This window comes from Pomacea canaliculata, linkage group LG11, assembly GCF_003073045.1.
Source record: "Pomacea canaliculata isolate SZHN2017 linkage group LG11, ASM307304v1, whole genome shotgun sequence".
In the NCBI taxonomy this organism is placed as follows: domain Eukaryota; kingdom Metazoa; phylum Mollusca; class Gastropoda; order Architaenioglossa; family Ampullariidae; genus Pomacea; species Pomacea canaliculata.
In genome coordinates this window covers 2598435-2617182 of record NC_037600.1, presented here as the reverse complement: position 1 = coordinate 2617182, position 18748 = coordinate 2598435, and the positions used below count along the sequence as shown (strand labels likewise).

The following is an 18748-nucleotide window of genomic DNA, read 5'->3' as shown; positions in this document are numbered from 1 at the left end:
CTCTCTCGCTCTCTCTCATTCTCCAGACATGTGGAAGGTAGCGTTGAGATATATTAAATGAAAAAAATAAGCGAGGTGATTTCGAATTTCTGACTCCATATTCGCTATGATTTCTGTTTGTATATGAGAATATAACAAGAACCAGAATGCTGACTGGACAGAAGACTTTAAGTCAAGGTCCATACCTTTAAATAACTGGATATTTATGATAAACTTAACCAAATCTTGAAAACTATTAAACTATCAATTCCTCACTACCTCAGTGGTATGTGACTGATGGTAATATTTACGACACTTATCATTATAGTATTTCGGACCGTTAACATCTATGGTACAATATTTATTGCCTGTATTCATGAGAAAGGATGCGATCGGTGAAGTTTTGATGCTTGTGACCGGGAGGTGTGTAATTTGCCAAGGGATTAATAAAATAGTGTGATTGTCAGGGTCAGAGGTCAGTTTTTGGAACAACTTCCTGGCCATTGTAACATGGTTCATTTGATGGCAACTGTTACATTTACCAACTCGATGGCTATTCTCTTTTTGCTGATCAGGTCTTTGTTGACAACCAGCGACCGCTAAACAGTTTTACTCCGTAGCGAGGCCAGACCACCGCAAACCTATTTTGGGACCCCCGAGGTGTCGGGAAAACACCCTTGACTACAGCCTCGCAGTCGACATCAGAAGCTAGACTGAGCAACCTTAAAAAATAGAAAAACAGACACTTAGCACTTAGAAAATGGGGAGGTGAGGGAGTAGAGAAGCACAAAGGAGTGGAGTGAGCGAGAGAGAGAGGACGACGGGGAAGGTGAAGGGGTTACGAAGGATGGAGGGACTCCGTTGACGTCACAGCCAAGCTGAGAATCCCCCACCAACAGTAAAGGGATGGCGGCGGCGGCTGCTGCTGCGGCTGCTGCTGGTGTACAAAGATGTGAGTGCGTGCTGTGGGTTGTATGTGGATGTATGTGTGTGTGTGACTGTGTACGCGCGCGTATCACCACAAGAACCTGTATGGCTTTCCAGCTGGACGTATAAAAGCGACAGGCACAGTCTGCACGGTCTGTTTAGAGCCTCGACGGACCGTTGGCTCGTGCACTCCCCTACACCTACCCACGCGCTCACCGAAACTGCGACAACCAGCGGCCCACTGCGCACAAGTCACGTGCTCACCCTCGCGAGGTCACCAGAGGTCACGCCCGAACGGAAGCCGCTCTTTCTAAATTTGATACAGGAACTGGATGATGCGCTTGGGAGCCCTGCCAGACATCCACCACGCGTAGATAGAGAAAAGGAAGAAGAAAAAAATAAGGACTGTGCGTGTGAGAGAACTTACTCCAACACCTGATCTTTCTCACGTTGCCGGAGAGGTGGAGGAGTATCAAACGACGGTTTTACCTGGACAGTCATTCTAGTCAAAACTTTCTTCAGTGTAGACCGAACGAGACTACCCCCGAGTCATGGGGAAAATAGATGAGAGAAGTTAATTAATTAAGTTTATCTTCGGTTGTATTCGTCTCCGGGGCAACAAGACCAGCAGCGAACCAGCTCCGACTGACATCTACTATGGTAGGTGTCGTAAATGTGTGTGTGTGTGCGCGTGTGTTTGTCAGAGAGAGAAAGTCTTTGGTTTGTGACTAATTGTGAATTCTATAATTAGCTCAATTAACATGTACACACAAACACAGACACTTTCACATTCACCCAGAAATAGACCAGGCAGCTTGACTACATCCTTCTGTCTGTTTCCCTGCCCCAGCTTTCTAGTCTACTAACAGTTTTGTCCCTTTGACTGAAGATGAAGGCAAAAATAAATCCCAACAGTGTAGGCTGTGGTTTTTTTCTTCTTCTTTCATTCCACTGTTTTGTTATCTTTCTGTATAGATCGATCCTCCATTCTGACAAATAGAGTGAAGTGGTTTAGCAAGGGCCACTGTTGTTTATTTTGTTTTCTATGTTAATTTAGCAACATATGTTGATATATAATAATAACTTGTGAAGCCTAAGGTTATCTACTGTGTTGGTACTGTCTCTACATGTGATGTAACTAAAAATTTTGACAATGGAGAGACTTTTCCATGTTTACATTATTTGGCTTAATTTTATTTTTTCTCCTATATTCACAAATTTTACCAGGAAATGACCTTCTCACGCTGTCAACTTAAAACAGTTTCCTTTTTGGAAAAAAAAAATCTGTCCTCTCGATGACGAGTGAAAACCGGGATTTTTACTTGTGTAGATAATAAACATCGAAAGACATATATAACCGTCAATGAAGATTTCTTGTTTATAGGAAGAGAAGTTCTTGACCTGGATGGTCATCACATTAAAATCAGATGTTGTGGCTTTATAGGATGATGTGACATTGCCACTACATATATAAATGTCGAGATATAGATATATATTATTTTTACTTCCGCCTAGTACAGCTGAAGACAATACTGTTCCGACTAATTCACAGCAAGAGACCACAATGGCGAGTAAATACAAGAAGTTTCCTCATCAGGTTCAAGAAAATTGTGACACTTGAACCTCGCACAACCATCCAGCAAATCAGAAACAAATAAAGTAGAGCCTCCTACATCGTTTCTGACGGTTGAACGGGAAGTGAATGATCTTCTCAGCAATGACTGCTGACATAGCATTCTGTTGCTATAGGAGTCCAAGATGATGGGCCTTCTGTCAAAATTAACCGAAAATCGGTTCTGAACTCGTGAGTTCGCGTGTCTTCCATGGAGGTTGTCTCACAACAGGAGCATCTTGCAAATGGAGCTGTCTCCAATCATGACCTTCAACAGTCACCTGACAATGTTTCGCAAACACCTTCTTTCCACATGTAATCCTGGTTTCCTGGGGCGAGATGCGTGAGATGGTTTTAAGTAGTCAGTTGGACGGTTAACATGTCAGTCAGTTGAAAGGTTTCTGAATTATGTTCATTTTTCCTACTCTTTCTGTCACCAAAACAACATATGGACACAGGATTTTTAGAAACAAAGAAGAAAGACAGATTGAACGGGGGTAGGGATAGGTTGGGATCAACCTGCTGACCTGTCTGCAAGATCAGAGAAGATGATCTCTTCAGTTTTTGGCTGTAAACGGTTCTAACCGCCATCTGACAAACGCACACACACGTGTAAGAACATAGAAAACATGTGAGGGAGAGGATAGGATGCGAAGCAGACTGTCAGGCTGACACAGACACAAAAACAAGCAAATGACTGACAGACAACGGACAATGAAGACCTAACTGACTTCCAAAACAAACAGACTGAAAGCAAAAAGGAAATAAAATAAAGCAAACAACACGTGCAAGCTCGCACTTTGAAGCTGCTCCAAGTTTAGAATTAACAATTATTTTCATACATACTTATCTCCCAGTCTGAGCAAACAACTCGGGTAAATTCATGAGATGTAGACAGTTCTTACTTTGGATTGAGAGAGAGGTGAAGAGTAATGTCGTGTGACGTCACGAGGGAAAGCTCGCTGATTGGACAGCGCCTCATTAACATCTGATCGTCTAATCAAAGCTTCCGCCTCGGCTACGCATTCATCGATGTCTTTGCTCTAATTTCTCCTACTTTTAATTTGTAAATGCCTTTTATAAATAATAACATTTCACCATAACAAACTAAGATAAGATTTATGTAATGATCTCAGCAAGTTTCATTTCGCAGTTTAAAAAAATGTGTATTTGTACATAAAAATAAAATGTAATTAAAATAAATAAATTCGGAAACTTGTATAGACAAAATAAATAAAGTTATTTTTATCTAGTCACGTACCCGCATTTCACTTATTTTCTTTCTACGACTTTCTTAACGATCTCTCCAGTATTTCCTCTGTCATTTATTTATTTAGTTAAGAATTTATTATTTCCAGATTTGTGAGAGAAAGCTTTCAACGCAAAATTTTTACGAATTGACACGAGCTTACTCGCGAAACCGTACTAAAGCATGCATCGAGCTGTCTTGTGTTTAAAAAAAAAAAAATTAAGTTGGTCTCAAATTAAGAAACGATTAAAAACTATTATTCCAGATACCCGAGCTTAGCTCAGCATCGATTTGTAGAACATAGACTAGAAGGTAGATGAAAACCACCCACCATCAAACGACCGTTATTAACCTTGTTTGGATCGACCACTTTACCCCGGGTACCTTGCAGCTAGCAACCGGCACGAAAATTTGGAGAGTTCGATCAGTAAGGTGGGGAGGGGGTGTAAATCGATCATACCTCAAGGTAAAGGTTATATATTCTGCTGGATCGAAGGTTTGCACTACGTTGGCAACACGTGCAGGCGAGGAACCGTTGAGTGATTAGGGGGAGCAGGTCAATGGTGACGTAGGCGGTTAGGCACTGATTGCCAGAACCCTGTCATAGAAATACGAATGGGTAGCCTCCCCTTTTACCGGGACTTTTTTTTTTTCATCTTCCACCTGTGACTCATTGTCTGCGCATTTCATTGTGCTCTTCTCTACCTTGTACTTTCTTTTTCATTCTCTCTCTCTACCATTTCCCTTCATTTTTCCGTTTGATTTTCTTACCTTCAGTTCTTACTTATTTACCTTTTTATATTATCTCACCTGTCTACTTAAGTAAGCAAGCATTTTCCATTCCTGCTCATTTTTATCCGAATATTCATAACTCACCTGTTTACCCTCGGGACACAAACACACGCATGCGCACTTCGTCGGGTGCGGGGAAATCATACCTTGCAGTGCACAGTGCACGATCGAGCGTTGAAATGTGTGTAGGTGCGCGCAGTGCAGGCAGCAGGCAGCCTGGGAATCGATCTCCTGTGTTGCAATGCCACACGCGCGCCGGCACCGCCCTCCCGGCAGTCGCGCGACTCGCTCCCATCATCCCCTGCACCGCTCGTCTGGCGCCTCAGTTGTCGCCGACGATTCTTCAGTGACGATCGTGGGTACACAGACACGCACACGCACTCACACACACACGCGCGCGCGTGCGTGCTGGCACTTTTACATGCGCACGCTCTTTTTTGCATCTGCATCCGGCGGTTATAATTTTTATGTTCGTGCATGGGCGTCTCGTAAAAAGGAACAGGCGAGACTTGAGAGAAAAGAGAGAGAGAAAAAAAAATTCGCCGCTAGGACTGAAGTACGCATGTGCCGCAGCGGGCATGCGCAGTGCCGTCCAAAGTTGAGGCTCTCGTGACAGATGCCGATGCTGCATGCGACACGGTGAGCGCGCGGACGAGACTTGTGTCGCTGACGGTGTACAACCGTTTGGTCTCCATCCTGCAAACATGTCCACTGCTTCCACTCTGCGATTCTGGCTTTGCTCCTCCTGTGGCTCCGACGCCGCCTTGCTACGTCACAAGGTTGGAGGAGGTTACGTGTGCGAGCGAATGGTTGTTGTGGGGGGGAGGTGGAGTGGTGGGGTAGGGGAGTAAAGGTCAGAAGGGGAGAGTACTTACCTCTGTCACGACTTTCATATCGTGGATGTTGTAGCTAATTACTGGCAATACTTTGCACAGGTAGACGCCTCTCTGTAAGATGCATTTGTTGTTGTTTATCTCGTTTTACCTTACTCATCATTTTTGTATTCGTTTCACTAGTTGTAAGTTTAGCAGATTTTAATCTCGGATAACTATTCAGGTTTAGAGAGTTATTCGGTTTGGGGGATATAAAATGTGTTATGATTGCATGTGTGAATATTTATTACTTATTCATTATTCTCTGGTGGTGTCTAATATATACGGAAGTGGGATTAGAGGGAGGATGTGACGTCACAGCGGATGACCCATCGTGTGGTGACGTGTGTGACGGGTTCGTGAAATAAACTCATTGACTGCTCAAGATAACAATGAACCTGTTTTGTGCCCTTTGACCTTTTATCCTACCGTCAGCTCCGTGTCCGTGTTGACCCCCGACCCTTTGGACACTGAAGACGATTGTCGATCCCCAGTGATGAGTGTTCAAGGTTCGAATCTTTTAGTGAAGTTTAGACTGAGAAACACTTCCATGAGACTTGGTTTTATTTTTTTTTTCACCTGGTGGCCATACTGAAAACCATCTTTACTCTTCTGTTTCATTTTCACTAAGTTAGGCAAATGGCTATCATAAAGAAATGAGAACCAGGTATACCAAAGGAAAGAAAAACAAAAACATTTGTATACGTTTGAATATTACATATACAAACAATAAAACTCCGCCCACCTGCAGCCGATTGTTTACTGTTTTGTCTGGGAGTGATGGATTCATGTTGATGAGAGTTCCTTGTACAGCTCTTCCATCATCGTGATTATCACAAAAATACAGCAAACAAGTTTTTTTTTGCCCGAAAAACTTTGTGCAAAGAAAGTAGTTTTCTGTTAGTGTCACCAGGAGGCTGAAGATGACAGCTTCCACACTTGACTGCATCTCGTCGGTGTTGACATCGGGCTCGCGCTGACTAAGCGATGACAGTCGATGACGAAGGTGACACTATGTTGCAGACTCAACTCTGTCATGTCTGAGTCTGACATTATTGTGTTCCTCACTTCATACTATCAACTCCAGCATTTAATTCCTCATCAGGAAGTCGCCTCCACAAAGCTCGAGAGTCTGTTGAGCGACCGTTAATAAGTCATACGATGGGATGGTGTGTTTGTGGTGGGGGAGGGGACGAAAATAGGGTAATGAGGGTGAGACATTGGTAGTGAAGCTACTGCATATAGTAGTACCAATGTCTCCCTCGGTCACTACCTCCTTCATTCATGCATGGAGATACGCACACAAGAAGAATTGCAGGACGTTGGAGGACAGTCGGGAGGAGGTTGGGAGGAGAGGAAAGGGATGTTGTTATGATGCAGGGGATGGAATGGGACTGGCTTAAGGCGGAAGTAGGGCAGCAACACCAGACTGAGGCCCGGCGTGTGAGGACTAGACGGCGGAAGCTAAACCCTGGTGTGACCACAGTCCACTTGGTGCAGGAAGTGTGCAGCTGTGTGTGTGTGTGTGCTTGTGTACTTGACTGCTGTGTGTCTGTGTGTGTGTGCTTGTGTACTTGACTGCTGTGTGTCTGTGTGTGTGCTTGAGTACTTCACTGCTTGTGTAAGCACGCATATGGTGTGTGAGAGAGAGAGAATGGTTTAGACTAAGCAAAGGCTGACAACAAGTGGAGAGAAAAAGGAGTTGAGGCTGCATGTTTGTGAATGATGATGATTGATGATTGATGATTGATGATTGATGATGATTGATGATTGATGATTGATTATGATGATGATGATGATGATGGACTTGTTGCAGGGAGTCCATCTCGACGAGACGAGCTCCCCAGTACCCCAACGCTGGCTAACGACAAACCTGGACGAGTTAGTGCACGAACTGAGCAACCCCTTACACCACGTGACCAGCTCCTCCCAGTCTCGTACACGAACCAACACCACCGCCACCACGACCACCGGCTCTACCTCCTCCGCCACCTCGTTCTCCTCATCCTGCACCACCGCTTCAGGAGGTCGCTCCCCGACCTACTCCTTGTCGTCCTCCTCGTCTTCGAGTTATCACTCCAGCCGCACGCACGCCAGCGGAGGCGACTACCGCTCGAGTGGCGGAGGTAGGAAAACCACCGCCAGCAGCAGCAGCGGCATCAGCAGGGGAAGATCGGAGGACGATGTAGCCAAAGACATGATCCCCAAGGGCCACGCGACGGGCCTCCCCCCTGTGAGCTCCCCCTCCGCCATCAACTCTTCCGAGGAGCGGCATCGCTTCTTCCAGTCGTGGCGCGAGGCGCGTGCCAGGGGCGAGCGGGTCAGCTTGACCAGCGCCCTCCGCAACCACCGCAGCCTGGAGCTGGAAGGTGAAGAGGACCTGTCCACGGACTACAGCTCACGGATGTCGTGCGAATCGAACCTGTCCCAGAGTTCCACCGTCTCGTCGCTGCTCGGCAGCAACGAGCTGGACGAGGGATGTCGCGACGTCAATGTGCGCGTGCGAAAGTCGGCCACCGCCGTGGCCTTCAGCTGCGACTCCACCCCGGATGGTTCCGACAACGATGCATCGGAGGAGATCGCTGCAGTGAAGGGGGAGGGAGACCGGCGGGAGAAAGAGTCCCGCAAAGGGCGCTTCCGCAAGATGTTCTCCCGCCCCCTGGGGCGCAGTCAGAGTGCTGGCTGTGCCAAGGACGTGCCCGCGCATGCGCTGTTCCTCAGGCACAACCCTGGAGACAAGGGGATTGACACAGTGAGTACTAAGACATGCTTGTAGAACATTAAATAGATAATAAATGCATAACAGCATCACCTTAGTGACAAAGGAATAAACATGAGGCACAGTATGGGAGGTAAGAGAAGAGACAAATATTTGAGGGACACTCTGCGAGACAGAGACACAACCTGATGGACAGGAATACATACTTCTGTGAGTTTTTAGTTATTACCCTTCTTGCATCTGGATCCACACTTGGTCTCATATCCTCCATAGCACGGTCTTTCTCATCTTCATTATCGTTTGATATTATTGTCTGTTTTGATAATGAAACATTCCTTCCCTCTGCTTTGTGCGAATCTTCACAATTTTGGTATAACTGGACATTCATGAGAGATTTACACAAAGTGTTTTAAGATTTTTCTCTAAGAGGGTGACATAAGATCTTACGAGTACGATGTCGCAAATGTAAAACAAAAAAATAGCATCGCAAATACTTCTCATTTACACAGTAAGTAGAAAGAAAATGTTAAGAAAACTAGACTCCAGATAGACACATCTTCCAGATGAGGTCTGGGATGAGCAGGAAACAGTATACTCCTGATGGACACGATGCAGGAACAACCCAAAATAGAAGAACCAAAGGTCAGATGTTGTCTTCCTTCTGTTCTATCTCTATTGCACACGTGGCTCTGAAGTGCCAGACTTTCCCACTAATTAACTAATTTACTTCCAAAAGCAAAGCGCATGTGAGACAACTCTCCCCACCCCTTTTTATATCTGAACTTTTGTTTTTCCTTTTCATGTAAGACAACTAAAAGGTCAGTAGTTGGACGAGAAGAGACAAAGATACGTCTGCAACTATCCGTCCCCCGCTACATAATCTTGAAGACCTTGCTCGAGACATCTTTATCGGCGTCGGTAATTTCTCTACAACCCGGTTTGTCGAGAACTCCCAAGCAGACAGATTTACCTGTGATGACTGGTGACATCGTCACCATAGAACGTTGTCCTCGACATCTAGATGTCGCCATTTTCTAGCCAGGGTATGCCTGAAAGTTGGCAATTAGTCTGCTTAACGGGTCTAGTGTTCCAGAGTTTTCTTCAAAGGAATCTTTCTTACACGAAACACATTCATACCCTCGATGAAAGAAAGTTCAAGAGTGTCTCAGGAACACGGAGGTAACCCGAGGAGTGGGGAGACTGAGGTTCCAAGCCTACGCCTAAATGAAATGACTTCCTCGTGGTGACAGTTTCGTGACACACGTGTCACTTGTCACAATGTCACACTAGTGGTCAAATAGCTGACATATTTACCCAGCGATTGCATCATGAAAACAGCCTTACTGGAGAAAATAATGTCTACTCAAATTAATCGTTATGTAGAAATAATACACACATTCAACATCAAACATAATAAGAGATAAAATAGCGACTTTTAACAGATATTATTTCAATACAAAATAGTAAGTAAGACTAACCAAAAACAAATATCAGGACAGTTTTATGGTTGGTATATTTGATAAGAAAGTGCTTCATCAGAAAGAAGACACCCTGATAAGAGGACGAGAGGGGAGGAAAGCAGAAAACTCAGAAAAACAGACGCTGCAGTCAGTCCCAAGATCTGAATCCATAACTTTACCATCTTCTTGGTGGTGAAGACTACCCAACCTTTTACCAACGCTCTAGAATGTTCGATCTGGGCGGGGTTTCGAGCTCGTACCTTACCCACTCTCCCTCCCCGTCCCTCCCACCTCTCTGTGGAAGCTGTCGCGTGCCAGCACCCTACTGCACCCCGGGTGTAGCCTTACATCTGATGCCGGCCGCGCCTGCAAGTATCGAACGGGGCAGCTGGGACCCTGACTCCTCGTGCCGCGAAATGCCAGAGGTGTGTTTGACCCAATCAGGCCGCGATTCCGGAAAGGTGCACCTTCATGTTTAAGGAAATGTCTGCACGGCTGACATATTCTCTGCCTGCTCCGTGCGCTGCACAGCCCGCCATTTCTTGCTGCAGTGTGCAGCCAAGCCGGAAGTGACGTAGGTCTCATTAGCCAATGTGACCAATCGGAGCAGAAGCTTAAACAATTTTTTTTAATACAAGGACAGGGAAGAATAGCTCTCGGTGAAGTAAGCAAATGCACAGGGCATAATGAATGAAAGTGTGAAGATACTTATCTTAATGTGTTGCAGATTTTCTGGCTTTGCATTTGTTTATTTATTTATTCATTTATTTAAGCAGATATATTAATTTCAACGAGCTCTGGGTGTGTATTTTGTAAAATGGTGTTTGGTTTGTCGGCTGTTCCATCATGAGAGATAGGGAACCGATTGTTATGATAGTCTTGCACCTGCACTGTAAGGTGCATTATTTGATTATTTGTTGTTGATTTATAATGCCTTCATTGTACATTTATTTAAAAGATACACCATGTTCGGATATTTCCATGCATGCTCACCTCTCCACCACACACACACACAAGTCTGTACATGCACAGATACCCTGGGAAAGAGAGACAGAGACTGACAGATACTGGATGACAACTCCGGTTTCACATTTTTGGTCGGTTGATGAGCCGACCATCAAATTAAATTATTCATCAATTTGTACTATCAAACCATACATCGATCATTTACCATTGATATCCTCGACTCTGGTCGTCAACGTGTTTCTGATGCTTGTGTTTCCTGCTGTTCACACGCTACACGTTCAGAAATGCAAAAGAAACAAAATCCGAAAGGAATATAAGTAATTTAAAAAATCAATAGCTTTTCTAGTAAACATAGCGATATCGTCTTCTCCTGCTGAAAGGAACAAAGCCTGAAGTCCTGTATACCTGCCCTTCTTTCATAACTGTAGGTACACGGAGACTGTTGCCATGGAGACCGCTTTCAGCAAAAGCTGGCTTCACGCGCTGCGTGGACAATGCATGTACATTGAAGAATTGACGAAGCATTTTTCTGTGCAAAAGATGAAGCGAATCGTTTAACCTCGAGTCCCGCAGTCACGAAAGGGTCCCCAGATCGGATGGAGCGGGGAAGGAAGGTTGATAGCATAGAAACTGCTCCTGAATATTGTCTTAGAAACGTGGAGTCGCGTGCTCGAGGTCCAGGTGGTAGACGGGTGGACAACATGTATATATTATATTAAGTGGAAGAAATATATCAACGGAGGAAATGCTCTTCAAAAACCTAACCAAATGCTGGAGAAGACTAAGTTTTCTATCCACAGATTTATTTGTTTACTGTTTTCCAGAATGTATTATGTTATGTTTCCACTTGGTCTCCATGGGATATCAAACAGATGCTCAAGGGACCTTTTAGCTATTGCATCCCGATATAGAAGTATCAGGATCACTTCCACGTCTTCGTCAATTTTAAGGACTTATTTGTTGTTTTGTTAGAGGACTAGGTCGGTGTACTTTGACTTTAATAGTTCCTGCAGGCTTTTATTCTTCCGTAATTTCGTCCATTCTTTTATCACATTTGGTGACCTAAAAAAAAAACACACACCCGGCCTCCCTTACCTCCTAAGTAGTCGATCTACTCCCCCTGGCCAATCAATTGGCTGATCCCATCCGTCAAAGTCATTTGTCAGGTCTTGCAAAATGGAGATCACTCTCGCCACTATTTTTTTTTTAAAGATATATACATGTATATGGACGTTTTGTGGATGTGATTTGCAGACCTCGCATTACCGTTCTTTGTCGACCCCGCGGCATTTCCAGAGCCGCTTAACATTAGTGCAACGTTTTCCTTTTTTTTTCCATATTTTTTTTGTGTGTTTGTTCCTGTATGACTCACGTGGTGTGCAGCTCGTGCTGGAGTCGACTTCAGCTTGACTGATGTGATCGGGTGTGTAGCGCAGGGTGTGGTCCTCCAGGCCACTCGGGCATGTGCAGTATTGCCTGTCAGGGGTCTGCACAGTTCACAGCACTCTCCACATCGCTCACTCCAAAGCTCACGACCAAAACAAAACTAACAGTCACTTACAAGAGGTTAATTGCGACAATGACATTTAGTCGTTCATGGATTCCTTCCTTTGTGCTATATATAGTAATTGGTAACCCGAATGTTTTCAGGTCGGTGGGGTTTAGTATTTCAAAAATATGTTTCAATTTTTTGGAAAAGACAATCACCTAATGACAAATTTTTTCTAACAATTTCCGTACATAAATATTTTTAATGAAATGTTATAATGAACTTCTCATCACGAATTGGTTTTTTTTCCATAAACGTCAGTTATATCAATAACAAGATACTTTAAATCCCAGAATCTATCAATAAATAATATTCCTTTTGCGCAGAATAAATTCCTTTCATTAAAATGTAATATGAAAAAGCTTTAACAACATAACCAGCAACATTACGATTGGCTGTAGCCATGACGATATTTGCTTATTTATGACCTCACGGAATTGGTCTCAGTCTATGCATGATTGAAAACGAGTTATTAGCTCAGATTGTAGACAATGAACCATGTGAACAATATATATTCCGTGGAGAAAGGAAAGGGATGATAAAACTGCTCTAGGATTTGAATCGGGGAGGGGTTGTCTTAATGAAAATTATTGTATGTTAGTTCCAACCGTCTGTTGGTTTATTATAATTTTTTTCTATCCAAGTAATCATAGTCGTTCTCATCAACCTCCCCTTACCATTCACCTTCACCATTATCATGTTTTCTCCAATTTTATCTTGTTTGTTCTAACCCAAAAAAAGAGTTGACCTTTTGCGACCTCTCTTTGGCATCTGTTACGTCAGTCTCGCGTAAACCGATCGGAAAAGTTCTGCAAACTATCGATCTTCACGTAGGCATGTACATATATCATCTTCGCCTTCATGCAGCATCCCAATCTCAGCATCTTTGTGTAGGTCGCAGATTGGGCTGCCTTGTGTTTCCTTCAGGCAGCAGTCTCCGCTTGCGGTTAATTAGGCCACTGCGTGCGCGCGCCGACGTCACGCTGTGCGCGTGCGACTGGAAACTGTGACGGGAGTCCGACGCCGGATTCTTGCGCACACAGTCCGCGCACCACAGCTCAGCTCTAGCTCGCGAGAATCAGGTCACGTGGGTCGATACCGTGCGCAAGAGGACGTGGGGCTGATCACGGACCTTCATACCTGGATGAGTGACTCTCCTTCGCTGCCTCTTTGCCCTATCATTGAAGTTCGAGGCTTGACAAAGAAGCCCACTCATTTCCGTTTCCTATTTCAAAATGGCCGATCTCCCCATCATCGAACAGATTCTAGAAGTGAGTAATTACGCTTTTCTTTTATCAGAAAACTTTCTGAAGAAGATTGATTGTAAAACTAATAGTAGAGTTATTTGTAACATGTATTCTGTTTGTTTATAGAGATGGACTGACCTTATCGAGCGTGTTATCATATAAAATTCATCGTTAGGACATACTGTATTGATTTGTTTTACCACAGACATTGACGTTTTGAAACAAGTGAACGGAATGTTCTTTTCTGAAAAAAAATATACTTTTAGACATAATTTATACCACAGTTTAATCAGATTTCTTTATTGAACGTGCGCTTAATAATATAATTTATTATTTTGTGCAGAATGAAATCGAACTCTGTTGTGCTGTTAATAAGAATGAGATGGCATCATCTCAAAACATACAGTTGAAAGAGGTGGGCAGCTATATTTGCTAACTTTTTCAGTCCTTTAGAGATATCACAATAAGTGTGTTATGTGTCCACTTGATACGAGTGTTCATTATTATAAAACATTCTTATTTTTAAATTTTAAAGAAACCTAAGTTTGTTGATTATAGTAGTGTCAGTTTGTTTATTTAAAATAAATGTAATTGTTATCTGATCAAAGTATAATAAATGTAATTGTTTTTCTTATTTTGCAGAAGCGTCTTAATATTTAATAATGTTGCAAAGCAAGACTAGTATATTATCATATATAGCAATTAGCATATTATCAGTACAAGCAAAACAATATATTTTGATAATAAATGATTTTGGTGATTTCTTTCTAATCATCAGAAGTATTGATCAATTAATAATTGCAATATGTTTGCAGCTTGACTTGGAAATAATTGACAGTGTGTGCACGTCACTGTCACAGAACTGCGTGTTACACAGTGCAAGAGATTTCTTCAAGCAAGCATCAAGTGAGTATGTAAAGCAGTTCCTAGACATCAGGGATGATGATTACAATAATTTTTACACATGTACATTGATTTTTACTTTTTTTCTGCAACTGGTTGGTAAGACCTTCAACAGCTGAGGGTCTGAAAACCAATAAAAAATTTAATGGGGAAGGGGGGGGGAGATATTACAAACTACATACATTTATGGATGGGTGACACTAATGCTTCAGTTTGTTTCTCTTCAGTAATCAGACAACTAATGCTACCATAAAATGTATTCCACTGCATAGAAACATGCTTCAACCAAGTAATTGTTCTCCAAATTATGCAAAGAAAATTTGCATCAGGAGTTTAGGTAGGAGGTCTCCTAGTATAAGATATTGTGTAATAAACTGGACATGGAAAGTATTACTTGTTATGTTTAGGATATACTTTTACATATATAAGAACATGGGGTGGGGTTTCAACAATTTTAATGGATGGTCTGAAAAACGCTAGGAATTTGTTGTTATGCTTTTTATGGATGGAAATGGGTTAACTGCCATTTACATTTATGAAGTCTTCATAGTGGTCAGCTAAAATTGCAGTTTGTTGATTTGAGGCTTATCATATATTATATTGTTCTGCCCTCTCTTAGCTATCTGTCCTGCTTTTTTAATGTTCTTGTTAAATTTGTACCTGTCTTGCTATGCAATGATTTCACCCCAGCACACCTGAAGGTCATGGTGCTGTATATAACAGATGTTTGCAGAATTTTGAAGTGCACATTAAAAGCGTTTAGTATTCTCAGACAGTACAGGCAGCTATGCACTTTCTTAATAACATTATCTACATGAGCTTTCCAAATAAGTTTGATCAGTCAACAGTAATCTGTATTTTTTATAATCCTTGATCAGTCAGAGAGTGTTACACAGCTAAAAACATGCATAGCATGAATACACGCTTTAAACATCAGTTTTTCTTTTCTGAACACAGATTGACTTAGTTTGCTTATAGGTGAATTTTAATGTTTTACAGGATCACAGCTGCTTGACAAGATGGGATTTTTGAATGCCTGCTTGGTGCACAAGACAAAACTTCCCCATTCTGACAGAGAAAAGTCATGGGGAAACTTCCATAAGGCAAACATTCAAAACATGGGAGCATTGAACAGCGTGACAGGATCTCCAATGATATCATCGTGGTTAACTTTACGATGCTTTGAATGTTTACTTAACTGTTGTGTACTGAATGTGACGATAAAATTGTGTTTGCCCATCAGGTAGGGCAGCATATTCTTGCAGTGAACTTTCAGTTACCCCAGTGCAAATCGACATGACCTGCAGCTCCTGCAGAAATGTACTTAGCCTTTTTGACTCCAGGTCTGTCGTCAAGCGTGGAGCAGGCACCCCAAGAACCTGAAAACATTATCTAAATGTTCAGTTTTTTTTTTTTCAAATTGCCCAAACTATTCCTATAAAGTATTAGTTGTACATAAAAAATAACAAATATACAACAAAAATAAATATGTTATCTGATCAAAATATAATCCAGTCAATAATAATTATGATAAAACTAAATATTAATTTTAGGTAGATAATGTCTGCCTCTTTTGAAGTGATAGATCAGAGGCAATAACTTTTGTTACCTCATAATAGCAGAATTTTTTTTCTTTAGTAACCTTTACATTGTGAAGAATTTCTATCAATTAAAAGATTAACAAAACAAATTTAAACCATGTCCATCTACAATACATGTTTTATAAAAGAAATGACGGAGGTAAAAATGTGTTTCAACAACAGCTTACCTTCACATAAGCTTGTGTGTTGTTTTCGGCTCTCAACTCGACAATAATTTTCCATACATATTCGGTCTCTGATGAAACCCCAATCTGAACATTTGCTGGAGTGTTTACTTTGATTATCCATGGTGCTTGAATTTTATTTAAATCTTTCTTGATGTCTTCAAAGTTTTTGTAGAACACACGTTCTGGCAATGGAGGTTGTTCTCGTTCAGTCTGTAAAAGAAGACAGCTGCAGTTACATTCAGCGATAAAATTTATTTTAATATTTTTTAAATCACCTTTATCTTTTCATTGCTCTCCTATAAATAAAGAGGTAGTACCTGGCCTTTTATTTTAATCTCACTTTATACTGTTATGTATTATACATTTTATATTATAAAGACTAAATAAATGAGCAGACAAATTTACAGGTTTTGGCCTTGTGGTTTTGGGTGATTCATGTAATTTGCTTGGCATCCAACGAGTTGGCAAGCTCCATGGAACAAGACCGCTACATTTTCCTGATGGACCTGTAAAATGTTAGGATTTGGTTAAAAAAATTATTGAATAAAACAACATAATGAAATTTAATTGGAAGAAAACATTACTAATTTCTTCTCTCCTCACCACATTAAAAAACTTGGCGGTATCATACAAATCAGAATTTGAGAATGTCATTGTTTTTACAATGGAAAATTCGTATTTATCAAAATAATATAAAGCACATGATGATGCTGCTGATGATTATAAGAAAACTACTAGAAAGTACAAAATAGTGTTCACGTTCTGGGACATAATTCAAAACATTGCCACAAAATATGTCTAAAATATAACCATCAGCATCTCCAGAAAAAGCTTTAAAAAAATAGCATACTTATTGGCACATACCGTATTTTATGCAGCCTTCCTCGAAATGTCGAGAGCAGATCTTGGCGTTCTTTGGATTGAAGCTTTTATCGCACCGATTGATAGCATGAATCAAAGCCGCCCTCCACTTGTCTTGATCTTCGCTCTCGCCTGCTTTAGGAATCGATATGAATGACAAGCCTCTACACTTCGCTTTAGTGGTATGGCACCCAACAATGCAACAATGTGCACCTTTCCATTTTTTTGCTGGCTCTTGTGAATCCATTTAGGTCTGCGAGCAGATGCCGTGTGTAAACGTATATCGGAGTTCATACAAGCCGCCGTACCGGAAGGTAAGAGTGTTCGCAGTCTCGGTTAGCCAACGAAAGCAAGACTAACCGCGGCCTTGACCCCAAGTCACGCATCCAGGTATGAAGGTCCGTGGGGCTGATGTAACGGTCCGCGCAGCCCACCAGTGTGACGTAGTTCCCGCTCGGCAAACTTCGGTAAACTTCGGCAAGGATCGTTACCCGACCTTTTGAGGCCAAGCGAGCGGCACAACCAGGCTGTCGCGAGAGACACTGTTGGCGACATCGCGGCTTGAAAAAAAAAAAACTCATAAGAAAATATATAAATAAATATGTAAAGTGCTGGAAGGCAGACAAGAGAGAGCACTCGTGTATCGGAGTGCTTACCTGTCCCTGGCCGAGGAAAGACGATTACGCTCCGAGGGAAAGCCATTTGAAATATTTGACAGGGCGTGGATCCGGTGGAAAAGTACCCGAGGCACGCCATCTGCTGAGTGAGGCTTCATTTTGATCGATGTTTTGTGATAAGTGCATGCACACTTATGTGTGTTCATTAGCGACTACCTGTCACTACGTCTGTCAACGTCCCTGTCGATCTTTACGTGGGACGCCAAAGATGTTGCCCCTCCCGTTCGAAATTATGATGTAGGTTGAAAAAAAAATTCTTATAGTAATCGTCAAACGGACACTTAACGGTAATTGATGCGTGCAGGGAGAATTAACTGTGCTGATGTACGAAACATTTAGAATAATGATTCGTCTGAAGAAAAAAAAAAGACATAAAGGATGGATACGCTATGACAATGAATTAAGTTTATTGAAAAAGGAAAGTTATGTCTATGATAATAAATTGATGGATCGGGGATATTTACATTGTAATGCTTCAGTGCAGGCTAATTATAATAATTTATGGATCAGTGAGAAGCATGTCATAACTGTAATACTTCATGGAAGGACATCCACATTAACAATATCATAATTCGTAACGAAGGATAGGCGCAAATTAATAATACTTGATCGATGAAGTATTAGGACATCATAACTGTAATACTTCTTGAATGAAGGATAGTCACCCCACGATAATACTTGATGGATCTCGCTATAATTATAATAATTGAGGGACCAAAGATATGTCGACAAGGGCGTGTCAACAATATCTGTATCCAGTAATTCACACTATAATAACATTAGATGGATGACACATAATCGTACCAATCGATGGGTGTTGGTACAATGTAATTATAATAATTGCAAGGATCGGTGCAGGAAAGTGATTGTGGAATTATGAGGGATCAATCACAATTACCTACGGTGAGGTGTGCCTTGTGCTGCGGGTCGTGGGAGCGGGTGGTGGGTAAACATGTCAAGTATTTATCTTATTGACGTGTGTGCCACCCTGCGCAGCTTGCAGCACAGGAAATGCTGTGTGCGGACACTTTCCGGTCCGTGTGAGTGGTACAGTCGTTCTACTCGCGACTGACTTCCGGTTTGTCGGCTGGTAGCTGTAATGTCAGTGTGCCCGTGGTCTCTCAAGCACTGATTGTTAAGTGTGTTTTATTGTATGTTATTTTCAGT

General features: G+C 42.1%; 2 protein-coding genes across 4 annotated transcripts in view; both read left to right on the top strand.

The window, feature by feature from the left end:
• Window positions 1–18748, top strand: part of LOC112574751 (serine-rich adhesin for platelets-like) — a 70746-nt gene that overhangs the window by 39768 nt on the left and 12230 nt on the right. The window contains exons 1-2 of one of the 3 annotated variants that reach the window (XM_025255991.1): window positions 1231–1566; window positions 7248–8183. In XM_025255991.1, the coding sequence (XP_025111776.1) occupies window positions 1564–1566; window positions 7248–8183 (939 nt within the window). In that variant the 5' untranslated portion in view covers window positions 1231–1563. Of the gene's footprint in view, window positions 1–1230; window positions 1567–5130; window positions 5339–7247; window positions 8184–18748 lie in introns of those variants that run through there. The other 2 variants (XM_025255989.1, XM_025255990.1) reach the window with 2 other exon arrangements.
• Window positions 12852–16386, top strand: LOC112574752. Its single transcript, XM_025255992.1, has 4 exons — window positions 12852–13396; window positions 13716–13787; window positions 14188–14278; window positions 15275–16386. Exons 1-4 carry the CDS (start codon window positions 13361–13363, stop codon window positions 15520–15522), a joined length of 447 nt encoding a protein of 148 aa, XP_025111777.1. The 5' UTR covers window positions 12852–13360; the 3' UTR covers window positions 15523–16386.

What these genes read in the sequence shown, in the direction of transcription:
- LOC112574752 (XM_025255992.1), top strand. Translation starts at nt 13,361, where the DNA reads ATGGCCGATCTCCCCATCATCGAACAGATTCTAGAA. An exon ending in TCATCGAACAGATTCTAGAA is followed by an intron (nt 13,397 to 13,715) that starts GTGAGTAATTAC and finishes TATTTTGTGCAG; the next exon opens with AATGAAATCGAACTCTGTTG. An exon ending in TTTCTTCAAGCAAGCATCAA is followed by an intron (nt 14,279 to 15,274) that starts GTGAGTATGTAA and finishes AATGTTTTACAG; the next exon opens with GATCACAGCTGCTTGACAAG.